Below are 17,639 nucleotides of genomic sequence, written 5' to 3'. Positions count from 1 at the left end.
CTGAAACCCCAAGTGTTTCATACTTGTTTCATAAAGAACCCACTTCATAAAGGGAGAGAGAAACATCCATTCTGGTTTTGAGTGGCTTTTTTCCTTTTCTCTCAGTGGTTGGAGAAGGTTGAAACTTTAACCATTTTTGGATTGACAGCAGCTCCAGTTGGTTTTGTGCAACTGCTGCAAAGTGAGAAAGGTTGATTTAAAAAATCTGTATTTCAAAGTGTGCAAGAAAATGTGTTTCACATCATGGAGCTGTTGTTGGGACGTTGGCTCAGGGGTGGCTCTCAGGGAAGGAGCCTGTTCAGTGAATCACCAGTTTTGATACAATGCCTAAATCTACCCTTGTTTGTGCTGCAAAAGTAAATGAGATCATAATGGGAAGAAGGTTTCAAACATCAACAGCTATATTGCATTTTGGAAGTGTCTGCATGCATTATCTTTCAGGAATAAATTTGAAGGCTTGAATAGATTAGCAGGCTCTGAAATGAGGTGGGAATGCATTATTTTGAATGGATTTGGATTGATTTAGACAGGTTTTGGGTTAATTATGTTTGAGGCACTTTGGCTGTGACTAATAAGAAAATTACATGTAATCTAAACTTTAAGACCTAGGAATGCACACTGTTGTGCTTGAGCACTCAGGCTGCTCCTGCTGTGTCAGTGCCTTTCTGCAGAAATTGTATTCAGTAAATAAAATACAAGTGAGCAACTGGATGGGAGTTGTTCTGTGTTGTTGGAAGGTTTTTGCTGTAAACATTTTATTGTGCTCCATCTTATTGAGTTCAGTCTTCAGCCACTCCGTGGGGATGTGTTCTGCAAGTATTTTGTGATGGTTTCTGGAGTGCTTGATCTTAGTTTGTGTATTTGTTCTTGTCAAACATATTAAACTGTAGGGCCCAGGTCTCTGCATTGCTTTCAATGTGCTTAAACATTTAATTTAGGTTATAAAATCCAGCTAGAGACTGTTCATAACAGACAAGTTGAACTATAAAGGAATGAATGTAAACGTTAGGAAGAATTGGCTAATGATAATAATTGCATTACTCTGTTGGTCTTTGGGCTTTTTAATGTCTTGGGAGTCTCTTGAGGTGGGAGATTCTTAGAGCTGTAACAGCTGTTCCCATTTTACAGGTGGGACAGCTTGGCTGTGCCCTGCATCTTTAGGGGGGATGTCCTTCCCTGCAGCTGTTCCTCCTGTCCTCTCCATTCTCCGTGCCCTGTATGAGGTACCTGCATGGGCAGGGAAGGGGAGCTGGGAGCTTCTTTGCCATCATCTGCTTGTTTGCCTCTTCTACACCTGCCCCTTCTCAGGCTTCTGGATAACTGTTATTTTTTAAAGCCTAATTTTATTTTTTAAAATGGCAGTCAAATGCATCCTGCTGTGGCACTGTTGTATCTCCCATTCCTGCTCACCTTTGTTTTCGCTGTCATCTAATTTTCTTTATGTACTTACAAAGGACATGCAAAATGTTGTGTCCCAAAGTTCTTTTGTACCTCATTGCTACTTCTCTCACTGATTATTGCCCTCAGTGTCCCAGACTATGACTGATGTAGTTCAAATAGCTCCTTGTTCTGGGATGTTTATTCCAATTCAGGCCACTCCAGGCTCCTGAACCCCTGCAGTATTGGAAATTCCTCACCTCCAAGGCTCATCTTTCTCCTCCACAGTGTTTGTGTTGGATGTGCGTTGTTATCCCTACTCCCATGGGCTTTCCAGGCATTCTGCTTTCACCAGGGATTGCTTCTGCTGAGTGTGTCCTTTGGAAGTGTTGTCTGCACATACTGGATTTTTCACTGCAGAACAGCTGCATAATGCAGAGCTCACTGTGGCTGAAACTGCCCAGGGAAGCTGAGTGCTTTGGTGTGGGGTTTTGAAATGTTCCAATAAAAGTGCAGGGTTTAGTCCCTCTCCCAGTGAATTCCATTGCCAGAAACTACATCAAAGCAGCTCCCAGCCTGTGCATGGCTTGATTTAGAGACTCAATTAAGAGGAAACATTACACAGATGGAGAGAAGGGGGAAAGGTGATCTGTATCAGCAGCTAATTATTCACTTCAATAATTCAGCAATTTTTACACTAATAGGTTGGAAAGTAAATACCACTTCACATAGATGTAATATTCCATTATTTATACACTGATGAAATTGGGGGTTAATTAGGACTAAAGCAGAAGATTTTAAACCCTTAATGAAACGTGTTGCTGTGTACAGTCAGTGAAGTGTCAGTGCCTGGTGTTCCTTTACACAGAGGTGGGTTACTCTGAAGGGTAGAATGCTGCTGTTACACAGAGTGTCTGGAAAAAATAATAACAGCTTTAAACTGTCATTTTTGTCCTTATTTGGAACTTCTGTTTGTAGCATTAACTCCGGTGATTAATTGTGTGTGTAATTGTGTGCTCTGAGCAGGGCTGGGATTGATGTGCTGTGCTCAGAGGTATGTCCAGAGCAGGCAGTGATCTATGATTTGCCTTTTGAACTCTCCAGGAATGATTTCTGTGCCTGGGATTTGGTGGCTTGGTCAGCTCCATCCTGTGTGATGGAGGCTAAGTGCCATCAGCGTTGGAATGTGGATACACCATGGTGCAAGCATTCCTGGAGGATGCAATTTTTACCTCCACACTAAACACAGAACCAAAAGACTGCTTTCAAAAGGTCTTCAACTCCCCAGGAGAACCTGATTTTTCTGTCTAGCAGGAAGCTTCATTGTGCCTCTTGATGTGTTCCCTGTATCTGGATGAAATGTATTTAAAGCCCACACAGGTGGGTGCTAAGTGAAAATCCCAGTTTGGCCCTTGGAATATAGTCTGATTCATCTGGGATATGTGACTATATTTGTTTTCAAAAATCTCTATTTTAGCAAAGTCTCATGGATTCCATGGGGTGATATGGAGAGCAGTCCTTTGAAACTCTGCCAGTACCTTCAGGCCAGGATTAAGGCATGCATCTTTCATAGAAAATTAATTAACTGTTAGAACAATTTACATATGGATGCAATGGGTTTTTTTTAAAAGTATGGGTGTCTTCTTCCAATCTAGCCATTATGGGCTAGGAAATGCTGGATGCAGTTGTGTGTTCTGCATTGTGTTAGAAAGTTGCCTGGGTAGCTGTAACTGTTCTGGATTTGTGACCTCTGGGCTGGGGAAAGAGCTGTCATTTGCACAGAGCAAGGTGGTGTCTGGTTTGAGGTGAAGTGAAATTGGCTTCATCTGTGTCTGTAGTGCAGTGATTTTTGCAAGCTCAGAAATGTAGGAATAACAGAAAATAGCCTTTTTCTTTATGTTATAATTGTAACACTGTTGATCTGTACCATGGATGGGAATTACCATGCTATTTGCTTGTTCTGTAAATATCTAACCAAAAAAACCCTCCTGGTCCTTTGCAGAATGATGAAGAAAAAAACCAACCCTGCTGTCTGTTAATGAGGGATTCTCTTCATGTCTACCTCAATAATCTTTATGTGCCTCTCCCTGAATTTTCAGGAAGCCTGGAGAGCAGAAACCTCCAAAGGAGCCCCCATCCTTGCAGTGTATGCATCTGGCAGTGGTGGCATGTGGGGACCGGCTGGAGGAGACCCTGATCATGCTGAAATCAGCAGTTCTCTTCAGCAGCAGGAGGCTCTGCTTCCACATCTTCGCTGAGGATTCCCTTAAGCCTCAATTTGAGACAAAGGTGAGTTTCTTTGTCATTTGGTAAATAAATGAATAAATAGTTATAAGTTTTAAATCTCTGAGAAGATGACATTAACGAGTAGCAGCTGAGCACGTTGCTTACTGTCCACATTTATAAATTCCTTAGGCATGCATTTTTTAACAAAAGCTCTATAACGTGTAGTGTCTGATTTCCTCCCACCATGTCTTTCAGTTAAAGGAGTGGCCTTCCTCATATACAAAGAAGTTTGAGTCCAACATTTACCCAATAACCTTCTCAGTAGGAAATGCTCAGGAATGGAAGAAGTTATTCAAACCATGTGCTGCCCAGCGCCTGTTTCTTCCGGTAAGGCACCTGCATTCCTGAGTAGGTTGCTTCAGGAAAAGGTTAATTCTACAGAAAGGAAGCTTTGCTGCTTTGCTGGTATAATATTAAAACCATTTTCAGGCTGAAACATCTGCTTAAAGATAATTTTAGTCTGAACTTTAAGACACTGTAAAAAAAAAAAAAAAAACCAACACAGAAATGCAGCCTGGCTTTTTCCTGGCTAACAAAGGATGTGTGTTTCTGATTTGTCTCTGGTTCCATGAGCCTCTCGGGCTCTCCAGACTCTCCAGACTCCAGAGAAAATGTGAGAACTCTGTCAGGGCAGATCTTTTGGGGTAGATGCTGGGTGCCTTTTGTAAATAACATTCTTTACAACATGCTCTCTTTACCCACCATCTTCCTTTCCATATGTTAGCCCTTAAACTGATGCTCTCAGCATTCCCTTTTCCTTGAGTTTTACTTATTTTTTCCAAGACTGTTAGAATTGCCCTTAGGATAATAATTCCTGTGTGTTTGAAGTTGGATTTCATGCAAGAGCTTGGTCTATCCTGGACTCTTGAAGTTCACTGAGAAGTTATTTTATACTCAGTGTTGTAAACTTGGAGAGAAGGGAAGTGTTGATACCGATTTTGCATATCAGCAGTTGAATTGCGTAAAGCAATTTCTGTGGAACTGAGAGCATCTATCAAAAATACCTCGTGGGTTGCTGTTGATTGGGGTGACTCCAGTGAAGTGACAAGCTGTCCAGATTTCTTCATGGCTGTCTCAGGAGAAGTGGAGAGGGGACAAAGAAATCTTTCCCCTCTCAGATGGAAGCAATCAGAGACAGCTGCATGTCCAGATACGTAGCCTGTGAATACATATGTGAGAAAATATGTGCTGTCAGCAGTTCTGCTGATCTGCCATTTAGGGGTGGACTATCAACAGCACAAAGGCCAGATGGGCTGGAAGTAACTCCAACTGCAGCAGGGATCCTCTCTCCCCTGAGTAAATATTTGTATCACCTGGAAGATAATCCCTAAGTGTTAGTTTGTTCCATACCGTGTCAGGATGTCCTAGGTGAACAGAAATCTCTGCTCTTCTGGGATACTTTCTGTCATTTTGGGAGACTAATAAGAATTACTTAACTTTTATTTCTCTTCACTGTTCTGATGACAGGAAGATGTTATGCATTCATGCTGATTCCTTCAGGCTGGGCAGTGCTTTTACTGATCCCTTTTTGTCACTCAGACATTGCTGAATTCCTCCAGTAACTTGTTTTAAGGAATATTAGACTGTTGCTTGTTGTGTTAGCAGAATGAGGGGGCAGCCGTGGATGTTTGTTTCTCTAGGGACAGTTGCAAAATGCTGTGTGTGGTCAGGCTGAGGTTTATGGCTTTGTGTAGGAGGGGCTGTCCGAGAGGAGTTGCAGCTGACTCGGAGTTGATGTGGGTATGATAAACAAGCCATCATCATAGCTGAGGTGGCAAATGTCCTGGGGGACCCTCAAGGTTTGGTACTCGAGTTCAAAGGCTGGCACAACATTAGGCTGTTTCTGGGCAATTCCAGCCATTATTTTGGTTTTTTGGTGTTTGATAACTGGGTTCTGATATCCCACTTGAACTGTCAGCACACAGTGGGAGCAGAGCATTCCAAGTGTTCAGTAGTTCACTGTTTAGAGAACTAGTTTGACTTTTATTTTTAATAAATACCAGCAGAATATCAGTTTGGGTATTTTTCATCCTTCTCTGTACTGAGCACTTTTCCCTGCAGCAGCATGAAATGTGCCTGGATTTCGGGAGGACCACAGGAGAGCAGTAGTTATCAGCTGCTTAGCTTTAGCTCTCAGTTGTGCAAATTGTCTTGCTCCTGATAATGCTAAACCCGAGTGGAATGCGAGTCTTTGATTCACAAGTGCCTTTCCTGCCAAAGAAATCTCCTCTGCAGCACCAGCAGGCGTGTGAAAGTGGACAGGAGGGTGTGAGGAATGTGTTCAGGGAAAATGGGGTGAGAGCCTTTCAGTGCTTTTACCCAGTGGTGAAGGCAGAGCTGTGGGATGTGACCCTGCAGTTTGCAGAACTGAACTGTCTGTCCTGGGCACAGGTTGGAGTGCACATTCCCAACTTGTTGACTCTGCCCAGGATGCTGAAATATTCAGGAAGGCTGTGCAGCATCCTGCATTTTTCAGAGGCATTCTGAGACATCTGATCACATTTGCATCACTTAGATGCAGGGGATGGAGCCTCTGTGTAGTCTCACAAGTCAGTCTCTTGCTGCACTGTGCTGCAGCAAAACCATCCAGGGCATTTGTAGAGACACAGGGAGGAAGATGTAGATCTTTTTGTAAGCACAGAGTGAAACTTTAACATTAAACTAGGAGGGCAGTGCTCTCAGCAGTCACTGGGAACTGGTTTGTGCTCCTGCCACGGGTGTTAGGACAGCAGGTGAGGAACATCCTCTGCTCCCAGGGATGTTGGTCCCTCAGGGCTGGCTGCAGCTGGCTCTGTGCTGCTCTTCTGGAGCTACCAAAACAATCAGCTAAAGTATCCTGAAATGCCTGAGGGATTTTTGGATGATTTTTGGATGAACATTTAGAGCCCTTCTCAAAACACTTAATCTACTTAAGAGCTTTTAAGATAGATTAGCAATATCCCTGTGTTACAGCTTTCCTCTTGAGGGATGCTCAAGTATCCAGCCCAGGGGGAATAGATGCCAGGGCCTTATCTAAACAAAAGTCTCTGCTGTAACTTGAGTTAATCTCTTACCACAATGAGGTTTAGTAACTCAACTTTGTGGCACCGTTACTCTAGCATTAAGCTTAGTGATTTGTCCCTACTTTTGGATAAAGCTGTGCTAAGCTGCCACATGAGCCCTCACAAACCCTTAGGTAGCCCAGCTTCACAGTGCACCAGTGTGTGTTTACTCAGGAGTGTGTTATTCTTTGCCAACCTTGCTAACACAGGGAGAATCTATGGAGACAGAAGTTGTGAAATCAAATTACAGATAATTGAGTATTTAAGAGAAGTGCCAGGCTAAATATAGCCAGTTCTATGCAGAACTTTTTGACAGATTTACTAAGAATACTCTATATAGCTGCAAAAAAAAAAAAAATCACACTTTTAAGATGCAAGTGCCTGCAGACCAAGGGGAAGAGAAGCAGAAAAAGCTGCTGTGTTTCTGGCCATCCCTTTCCAAAATCCCAGGCTGTCAGGTGTGTGTGCGTGGTTTGTGTGAGCTCAGACCTCCAGACACAGCCTGGCAAAGCTCCTGCTCCAGGTCACTGTGTCACTTTTAACCTGCACTGAGGTTCCTGCTCTGTGAGCAGCTCCCACAGCTGCAGTGGGTGAAATCAAATCCCCCCTACCCAAAGCGCAGTCAGCAGAGATGTGAGCAATTCAAACTGACATCTGCAGCTTTTAACGGAGTCTTAACACTCAACATGTGAAAGTGGGAAGGGCTTAAAGGAGGTAGCACAGCTCTTTTTTTAGCCACTTGGGTGTCATTGCAGGGCAACACCTCGGACACAGGAAAAGAAGAATCTTTTAGCCAGCAGAAAGGAGAGCATGGGAATCCTGAGAGGAGGAATGCAAGGTGGGGTCAGGTGCTGGTAGGCACTGCACAAAGAACTGCAATACCTGCTTGAAGCTGTAGGAAAATTATAACAATCCATGGACTTCCACAGATTGAGATGTATTAGTTTTGAAAGCTGCTGAAAGAATGTTTTTCTGCTGGAAGAAGCAGTGGCAGGCTGTCACTTATGCTTGGGCAGGATGAGGAGGGTCTGTAGGTACCCATCAAACTTCCCCCTGAACTGGAGTCAGTTTTTCCTGCTGGAAAATGCCTCAATTTGCCTTTTTACCATGGCCTCCTTAGACAGAAATCTTAAATGATCTGCAGTGTGCTGTGGATCCACAGGCAGAGTCTGCTCTGCTTGTATTCCGGTATTCCCTCCTGTCTCAGGCTAAATTTGGGGGTGATTTTTCTTTTTCTAATGCGTTTTGATATTATGTGACTTCATATAGCAGGTCCCTATGAATCAGGGCTCCTAGATGCTGCAGAATAATTAATATACAATACCCAGGATATCCCTAAAATGAAAACCTTTCTTCCTTTCAGACTTCTACATAAATCTTCTATTGGTTTATTCTTACAGTACCTGTCTTTTTTTATTGGTTTGGTTTTTTAATACTGGACTTGAGGATACGTAACATCTGCCAATATTTACTCTGAGCTCTTAGTGTATTACTGTGCAATTTTTGTCACTTACTTACAGATACCTCTACGTGGTGGTTTGTGAGGTTTTTGTGAGAAAATGCTGTATTTCTATAATCTTCCATCCAGCAGAGATCTGGACTGTGTTGAATGTGTTTACTTAGAATTTGTTGTAAGCCTAACTTTTGTTTAAAATGCAGAGACAGTTCCTTCTCCTGGCTGCCCTGTTCTGTCGGAAGAACATGTAGTTATCCTGTCAGAAATACAGGTCAGGGATTTGTTAAACTTGACTAAATGTCAGTCTGAATCCCAATGTGTTGAGTCAGGTGAAAAATCTCATTTAAGTCTTTACTCAGGGATTTGGCATCTTAGTGGATTCCTGTTGAGCATGCTTAGAGGTGATATTTTTCACCCACTTTTCCACCCATAAATCCTAATGTTGTTCACTCTTATTTCACAGGTAATCCTCAGTCACAATACATTAGAATTTATGTAAAACCCAATTTCTTTGGTAGAATTTCTTTTCACCTGCATAAATAGGAGAGTTTGTCATTAATGTTATTGCAGTTGGATGAGAGAGTGATTGTTGTGTTCCACATGGTGAAAATCCAAAGTCCTTTGAGTTTGCTTTTCAAAGAAAGAGAGATAAGCAAATAGGGGTTTTGGCTAGACCAAAGTAAGATGATTTCAGTACTTAAAGTAAGAAGATTTCAGTACTTAAGGAAATTTTGGACAGTTTTAGCAAATAATGAAGAAGAGCAATGAAAATGCAGTTGGCACTGGTGGTCAGCTGTAGGTAATGATCTTTATTCCTTTACAAAGTCTTGAAGCACCAGGTCATTGTCCTCCCATGGATATTAATGAAGGAGTGTGTAAGGATTTGGGCAGCCACAAGGGGGAACATGGTCAGCAGGAACCGCTGAAATATCCTGGCTCTAATCTGCAGTTACACCCTTCTGACCTGACCAACTTTACTGTGGTTATTCTTTATACAGAATCTGGTAACAGTGCTCAGAGTACAACCTGGTGTATTTTAATGTGACATTTCTGTTTAACAAACAAATTTTATTCTTCAGGGGGATGCACATATGTTGGTGATCAATGGGGTTGTCTTGATTAATGTGAAACAGTTGTATATATTAATTATATATGAAGGTAAATCTAAATCTTCTGGTCTCCTGGTAAATCTAAATCTTCCCCTTTCTGCCAGTGGAGATCTTGAAAATAGCTCTGTAAATACATTTTATTTACATGTAATTTCTGAACGGGTACTAAGTATTCCTTGCAGGTATTTTTGGGAGCTCAGTGAATTGCTGCTTCATAGGAAGGTTAATCCAGCCTCAGTGCTCTGGTAGCTGCTTTATTGTGCATTTCAAAAAAACCCCACAGCAAACAAGAAGCCAGTAATCTGATAACTGTTGTTCCTCTGTGTAGTTACATTTAGCTGATAAATCAATAACCGCTTCCAAATGATCAGTTTATTGGCAAAAGGGACTTTTACTTTAACCTTTGTGTTTGTTGCCTCTCTGGTTTGTTTCTCATGCTGTGCGCAAACCCCAAAGGTGATTTTAAAGGACGTGGATTCGCTGCTTTACGTGGACACGGACGTGCTGTTCCTGAGGCCCATCGATGACATCTGGCAGCTCCTGAGGGAGTTCAACTCCACCCAGCTGGCTGCCATGGCCCCCGAGCACGAGCTGCCCAAGATTGGCTGGTACAGCCGCTTCGCCCGGCACCCCTTCTACGGCAGCGCCGGCCTCAACTCGGGCGTGATGCTGATGAACCTGACACGCATCCGCAGCGCCCGCTTCAAGGTGAGAGAGCTGCAGCTCCTGCACACGCTCAGGGCTGGTGTGCTTGTGTAACCACGCTTCTCCTCACTGAGAAAAGCAAGGCAGTCTTCCCAAGGGTATTTCTGGAGTTCTCTGAACCTCAGCGAATGAGAAAAACAATTCTTGTCTCATTTGCTGTGCCTGTTTGTGCAAAAGTAGAATGCAATGTGGAGACTGTTTACCCAGAGTGATGGTGTTTTGTTTCCTTGGCCTATCAGGGCCAAGCATGTCTATGTTGGGACTGTTGGCTGACAAGTTGTTGTGCAGTGGTGTGCAGAATTGAGTGCTTGGCAAATACAGTTTACATGTAATGTAATATAGTGTAATATAATAGAGAATAATATAGTATAATAAAGTAATTAATTAGCCTTCTGATATCAACAGAGTCCTCATCATTTCTCTCTTTAGTCAGGGCATTCCCTGCAAATACTGTATGTTTTCACATCTTGGAAAGCTCAGTGTTCTGCATGAAGTTTGTAATACAAAGAATCAGAGAAATATGGAATATGTATGAGTGGATACTAAAAGCTGTTGTGAACGTGATTATTAAAATAAATGAAACTTCCTCAAGGCTGGAGCAGTGAGAACTTGCAGCTGAAGCAGTCTGGTAGCAGTGTTAAAAATGCCTTCCCCAGCTTCTTATGTGAAAAGATACATGACAGAACAAACTCACAGATCTTCAGTGCAGTAGCTGTATTGTTTTTAAAACTGGAAAGCTTGATGTGAATATCCAGAGAAGTTGGTGAATTCTGCATCTGTTGTAAGTAGAATTTGCATCCTGCTGCAGATAAGTGACTCTGTGAACTGGTGTAAGTGAGAAGGAACAGTTTTTCATGACACATCTGTGTTGTTGAGCACATATTCTGTAATGACTAAAACTTTGCATACCCCAAGGGGTTCCTCTGACAATGCCAGGGGTTTCCCACATTGTTACTGGAACAGCTGGAGGAAAAAACCCCCAAACATTGCTCTTCCTACCATAATTCCCAGAGAGGATGATCTTTAGTCTGTAATTTTCCTTGCTTTTATACCTTGGTTTTCACCTTGTCCCTGCATTTTCCACTTTTTCACTTTTTTCCCCTCCTGTTACTTGGAAAAGGAAGATTGTGAATAGCAGGAGCTGACATCAGAGCTGGGCCCAGGAGATTTGTTTTCCTGTCCAGATAAACACAGTGAGTTCTGCTGTAACAGCCCTGTCCAGGTCCAACATTTCCTGACTGTTTTTCACTTTTCACCTGGATGTCCAACATGGCTTAGCAGAGCTTAGAGATTTGTGTGTGCCCACTCTGGATCAGATACCACAGCACTGATCATGATTTTAACCCCTTGCTTCTGTTTTCCTGCCCTGCAGAACAGTCTGATACCAGGTGGATTGACTTGGGAGGAAATGTTGTATCCATTGTACCAAAAGTACAAAAATTACATCACATGGGGAGACCAGGATCTGCTAAATATCATTTTTTACTTTAACCCAGGTAAGGAATGATCTTGGAGTCTTCATTATCTGTTTTGGGAAAATATTTTGAGCTTGATTTTTTAACTGCTATTTGTTATTTTCAATATGCATAAATACTCTGGTATGGAGTTACTCTGTAACTGTATCCTCAAAGGATTTTTAACCTATGAAAACATTTCTGACATTGCTGCAGGTAATGGGGCTTGGACTTGGTTCCATTGAATATATAAATCTGATTTCTGGAGGTTTGAAAAAATAATGAGGTGTAAAAGTAATGATGAAGTGAAGGGATGAAGTTCATGTCAAGTGTGAGCTTCAGGGTGTCACTGGACCAGGGTGTAGCTGCAAAAATGTTTTTGTTTCAGATATTTATCTGGATGTGAAAGTGCCAAACTTTCTGCAAAGCTAAGCCCCCTTTTTCTGAAATTCCGCTGACCTGTGATACTTCTGCAAATCAGTAACAAAGCTAATATAGACAGAAGGTGGACACAGCCATTGGAATATCTCACCTAAAGCAGCTTCCAGCCTCTGAGCTGAGTGACCTGACTCAGCAGGCACCAGATGATGTCATGGATGTCCTGCTGGTGGGAAATGCAGGGATTTAAACACTGGAGCATAGCACACACTTCCCAGAGAAGCTGAGAACTTCATTTCATGCTTCTGAATGGATGCTGAGTGTCCATCCCTACTGCTTCTCCTGGTTTCCTAAGTCACCTTAACTTACCTTAAGAATAAACCAAGTTTAGAATTATCTTTATTTATTCTGCTCCCATTTCTTTATCTCTGAGGAGTCACAGGGTAGGTAATTGGATATACCCAAATCCAGGCAAACTGCTGGGGTGAGGAGAAGCAAAGCAAAAAGCAAACATCTGTTTACTGCAGACAGATGTCAAACATCACTGTCCCATAGATTACCCCCAGTCCTAGGGAAAAATAGAGTGGGAATTAGTTTCCAAAAAGAAACAAATGTTATGGGAGCATGGTCTCCTGGAGAATGAAAAATATGGAGCTAGATTAGTTGTGAAGTCAGACACTGAAGTGTGCAGGAAAAAAAAAGGCTGCAAAAAAACTTCAATATTGTGGTGAGTGTTCTCTATCAAAGCTGCATGTGGAGACTCCTCTGCACCACAGTCTGTCCTTTCCTCAGAACTGGTAAAGAGTTTTTTATGAATTGTGTCATACCAGACTGCTCAAGAAAAGAAAATGAAAGAATTGTGTACCATTAGCACAGAAAACTGGATTTTCTGAAGTCTTCAGCTCTGGGTTGTTGAGACTGGCTGGGAGGGGAATTGGCCAAGAGTGCTGCAGGTGCCGTTTTATGGATGTGAGTTAAAACCACAGAGAGCTCTGTTCCCTGGGCCTGAGGAGCTGCTCCTTTGCCCATCTCCAAAGACTGCTCTCCCTTTCTGGAGAGCTCTGCTGGAGAGGCCTGAAGGGAAGAAAAGGTCAGAAAGTTTTTCTTCTGCTTTTCAAGAACCACACGAGACCAGCTGCAGGCTTCCAGGGGAGCTGGGAAAGGCCAAGGGAGGAATTCAATCTTCAGTGCTTCTGCCATGCCCTGCTGGCACCAGCCATCACTCATTGTTCCCCAGGGCCGAGGCAGAAAGGTTGCAGGGACTGGAGTGATTTATGACAAGCAGATTGCAAGCACTGTGTGCATGGAGTTTATAAAAAATCACCAGGAGAAAGGGAGTTCTGAGCCCTTTTGAGAAATTAGGCTCATCTCTAAATAACCTAGACCTGTGAAATTAATGGATGATGATTCTTGGGAGAGCTGTGGATAAAATACACCACCCCTTATGCTCTGCTGTGTAACAAATTGTCATGGCCCCTGTGACAGCAGCGGCAGCAAACCCTGGATGTACTTTGTAAGCTTTCCCTTGCTGGCTTCAGGAGGAGCTGGGATTTTCATGACCCCAGTGCTGTGTGTGCTTCCCCAGTCGCTCCTGTCACTCCAGACTCCTTGCTACGGCACAGGGTGCTGGACACTGCCACCTGCTGTGTGCTCTGGTTTGGTTCTTCACTGCAGCTTTCTGAAGGGCTCCCTTGGGTCGTGTTCAGTGCCAGATTTTGTGTTGTCCTGTCTGTTCAGTGTCACTGTCACATTTTCTGAAAAATCCTCTTTGCCAAGGATTTTTCTCCTGGGAAGCTGAGAAGCCTCAGAGAAGAATGAAAACAATATTATCTCATTCTTCTCTCCTGTTTGGCTGCTTTGCTCTGGAGATTGTTTATCCAACAGGTGGTTGTTTGATTGGTTTCATATGAATTGTTTTAATTTAATGATCAATCACTATCCAGCTGTGTCAGGACTCTGGACGCAGTCATGAGTTTTCATTATCATTCTTTGTAACCTTCTGTATATATCCTTTCTCTATTCTTTAGTATAGTTTTTGTATAATATAATGCAATATAATGTAATCCAATGCAATATAATATAAATATATAATATAAATATAATTTTATAATATAAATGTATAATATAAAATATAAATATAATATAGATAAAATATACTATAATATAAATGTAACATGTAAATACATTATTATGTAAATATATTATATTATATTATATTGTATTACATTATATTGTATTACATTATATTGTATTACATTATATTGTATTACATTATATTGTATTACATTATATTGTATTACATTATATTGTATTACATTATATTGTATTACATTATATTGTATTACATTATATTATGCCATATTATATTATATTATATTATGCCATATTATATTATGCCATATCAATATGATAATAATTTAATATAATATGAATATAATACAATATAATAATAAATTAGCTTTCTAAGAACATGGAGTCAGATTCTCAATTCCTCCTCATCCTGGGGAGCCAGCAAATACCCCAGTTCAGGACCAGCAGCTGGGGAGTGGGGTCACCATGAGGGAAGGAGCTGTCTCTCTTGGGGATACTTGCATTGTGGGCATTCCCCGACCATCGGTGCCAGGCTGGTTGGATTTGTTGTAACTCTTGTCTGACGTGTCTCCTGTCCCTCCCTGTGCCCGCTGCCGTGGGCAGAATGTCTGTACGTGTTCCCCTGCCAGTGGAACTACCGGCCTGACCACTGCATGTACGGCAGCAACTGCAGGGGCGCGGAGGACGAGGGCGTCTCCATCCTGCACGGCAACAGAGGCGTCTACCACGACGACAAGCAGCCCACCTTCAGGGCCCTCTACGAGGTGATCCGGGATGTAAGTGCTGCCTCCACAGAGCCCTCCCTGTGCCCCAGGGTGGGTTCACTCACATGGCTCTGCCAGCCGTCGGGATGGGTGCTTGTGTTTGGGTAAAGCCCACCAGGCATAAATCAACATGGTTGTTTTGGCTTCTCGTGCATTTGAGGTGGTTTAAACATTTTTCATTTGTATTATAGTAATCAAGAAGGCTGATCAATTGCTTTGCTGTAGTACTGAAGGTAGGAAAAGCTGGAGTGAAGTTTCTCATTTTGGGGCTGCAGCTCTGGTCCATAAATTCCCAGGGAAAGCTTCTCCTCCCTGAGCACCTCAGGCCTCCAGGCACAGAGGGCAGAATCCTATCCGTAGGCAGAGGCTGGGATGTTGTGTGTCTGCTTGCCAAAACTCCTGTTTCCTTACAGTATCTTTACATTAATACCTGTAAATGCACACTCTCAGGCGGGCAGGATGTGAAGCGATGGGGTTGGTGACACTCAGCAGGTGAGGGACAAGACATTCCCTACCTATGGAAGGTTTTCTCTTACAGAAACTTACACACTGCCCTTCCACAAATTCTGAAAACTAAAAATTCTTTTTTGTTTCTTTTCCTTAGTTTCCATTTGAAGACAATCTCTTCCAGTCCTTGTACTACCCTCTGCAGTCGAGGTTTCTGGATACAGTGCACACTTTATGTGGGAGAATTCCACAAGTATTTTTGAAGCAAATTGAGAAAACAATGAAGAAGGTGTATGAAAATCGTGTCATTGTGTACTTGGGGGCCAACCACAAATACTAACTGTGGCTCTCTTACACAGAAGTTTTAAGTCTTGCACTCCATTTCATGAAGGATATAAATGAAGAATATGAACTCTTTTACTGAAACTCAGAATTAAAATATTTCTTTTTCCAATTTTCTAACAACCCTTGAAATTACAAAAAGCAGGAAATCCTAGAAGCCTGCTGAGATTGTTGCTGAGAACAGCAGGAGAATGCTTTCTTTGTGGAGTACAGTTGTGGCCTGCCACCCCAGTCCCCTACAGTTTAAGAATGTATTCTCTGCTTGGTAATGTGAATTGCAAGAGGCACAGTCCAAGATTGTCAGAGAAGAGTACAAACCCAGGTACTGTTGATCCATCCTCCTCTTTAAGTGCTATTCCCTGTACAGTAACAGCAGTATTCCACTGCCAGACAGTTTTCCATCCCTGCCTTGGGGAATGGCCAGTGCTGCCCCTGACTCCCCTCTCCTGCATGGAAATGTATTTCTGCCTGGCACTTCCGTTTCTGGGATCACAGAACCACAGAATTCTAGAGTGGTTTGGGCTGGAAGGGACCATCAGGGATATCTTGTTCCACACCCTGCCATGGGCAGGGACACCTTCACTAGACCAGGTTACTCCAGCCCTGTCCAACCTGGCCTTGGACACTTCCAGGGGTGGGGAAGTTGAGACCTTTATGCTGGGATCCAAATGAATAGCCTCCAAGTGGAAGAGGATACAAAAGGGCTTTGATGTTCATTTAAAATACTTCATTTAGCTTTAATTTCCAAGGTATGATCATCATCTTGTGATAAGCACAAAGAGCTTATTTAAATTGCAGTAGCTGAAAGATGCTTGGGACCATTCCCTGGGGAACTGGAAGTGAGGACGCTCCTGCAGAGCAGCTCTCCAAGAGCAGACTCACTCCTGAAGAGCAGTGATCCAAGAGCAGACTCCCAGAGGGCATTTTCTAGGTGTAAGCCCCATGGGTGTGTGTAGGAGTGCTTCAAGGAAGAAGCAGCAGAGAAAATGATGTTACTTTTCAAGTCTGTTGAGCAGAAAACATCAGCCATTGCTTGCAACTGCTCATTTTTGTATCTAACAGGCAAAGTAGGAGCTGGGTGAGATAATGGAGCCTTCCCCTAATGAAAGGAGAACTGGCACAGGTTGGATATCCTGTACATGTATCATACATTGTTAGAGAGAAATTCTTGGGGACTGTGGATGGGGGAAAGGATATGTTCCCAAAGTTAAAATAGGATTTCTGAGGAATTGCAGTTTAGGGCATTCTCCCCTATCCAGTCATGGTTTCATAAGAAAACACCAAGAGTCTCCCTTTTGTCTCAGCATTTCTCTCTCCTTGTGTGGCAGTTCTGAGAGGAGGGAAAGCACGACCTTGGTGCCATCCCAGGCTGCCAGATAAGAGCCTGTGCACGGGATGGAGTCCCAGGAAGCTTTTCCCAAGGCCTGGAGTGTGAGGGTGTGTGTGACACAGCCTGGCAGAGAGCAGGGCTGCAGGCAGCTGAGCACTGGGACAGGGGCCTGGAGTAAGGGACAGCAGAACTGCAGGACCTCACAGGAGTGACAGGAACAGAAACCTTGTTTGCACCTCTGCTGCAAGTCGTAATCACAGTTTGGTTAAACAACGTGCTCTGACTCCAGCCCTTATCTCACAGTGTTTGCCACCAGAGTGTAAATTGACATGTGAAGGACAGAGGCAGCTAACTCACTGAGAGTCATTTAAACTTGAGCAGAGATGCCTTTCCAACTTGCCTTAGGATTTTCTATTTCAGTTGCCAATTTTTAAGCAAGAGTACACTTGTACCTACTGAAGGAAGTTTGAAATGTAACCCAAATAAGCATTGAAGATTTCAGAACCAGAAGGCAGAGAAAAGAAGGTAAAGCTGCTGATTTAAAAAGTCTAAAATAATGTATGACAGGTAAACCTTTAGGCCAGCAATTCTGAGAGCTTGTATGAAGTATTAGCTTGCTTTTGGTCTTTATTTTCAAACATCAGGGTAAAGCTGCCACGTCTAAGGAGCTGGTGGAGCTGCATGCTGGGCAGGCTGAATTCCTGATTTCCATGGTGTCTCCAAGGCACAGAGGGCTGCAGAGCACAGCCGTGCTGCCCAGACAGTTGCAGCCCCAGCTCTGGAGTTTGGGAGGCTGAGGTTGTGTAAGCTGTGATTCAGCACAGAGAACCCTGCAACTACAGGCACATTCAAATGAAGG

General features: G+C 42.9%; 1 protein-coding gene across 1 annotated transcript; it reads left to right on the top strand.

Annotated features, from left to right (window-relative positions):
- The first annotated feature begins 3,519 nt into the window (after positions 1 to 3,519).
- Positions 3,520 to 17,129, top strand: GXYLT2 (glucoside xylosyltransferase 2). The gene is made up of 6 exons (XM_054280968.1): positions 3,520 to 3,666; positions 3,859 to 3,990; positions 9,726 to 9,977; positions 11,347 to 11,470; positions 14,501 to 14,673; positions 15,266 to 17,129. The coding sequence occupies exons 1-6, from the start codon at positions 3,526 to 3,528 to the stop codon at positions 15,446 to 15,448; spliced, it is 1,005 nt and encodes a 334-aa protein (XP_054136943.1). The 5' UTR covers positions 3,520 to 3,525; the 3' UTR covers positions 15,449 to 17,129.
- The last annotated feature ends 510 nt before the right edge of the window (positions 17,130 to 17,639 follow it).

The sequence above is a fragment of the Melozone crissalis genome, unplaced genomic scaffold, assembly GCF_028551555.1.
Source record: "Melozone crissalis strain CALT ecotype California unplaced genomic scaffold, PUWL_Pcris_2 ptg000029l_1, whole genome shotgun sequence".
NCBI classification, from domain to species: Eukaryota; Metazoa; Chordata; class Aves; order Passeriformes; family Passerellidae; genus Melozone; species Melozone crissalis.
Note: the sequence above shows the minus strand (reverse complement) of the source record. Positions and strands in the feature narration are given on the sequence as shown.

Coding starts and splice junctions, on each gene's coding strand:
- GXYLT2 (XM_054280968.1), top strand. CDS start 3,526: ATGCATCTGGCAGTGGTGGCATGTGGGGACCGGCTGGAGGAGACCCTG. Junction 9,978..11,346: donor TCCGCAGCGCCCGCTTCAAG/GTGAGAGAGCTG, acceptor CCTGCCCTGCAG/AACAGTCTGATACCAGGTGG. Junction 11,471..14,500: donor CATTTTTTACTTTAACCCAG/GTAAGGAATGAT, acceptor TGCCGTGGGCAG/AATGTCTGTACGTGTTCCCC.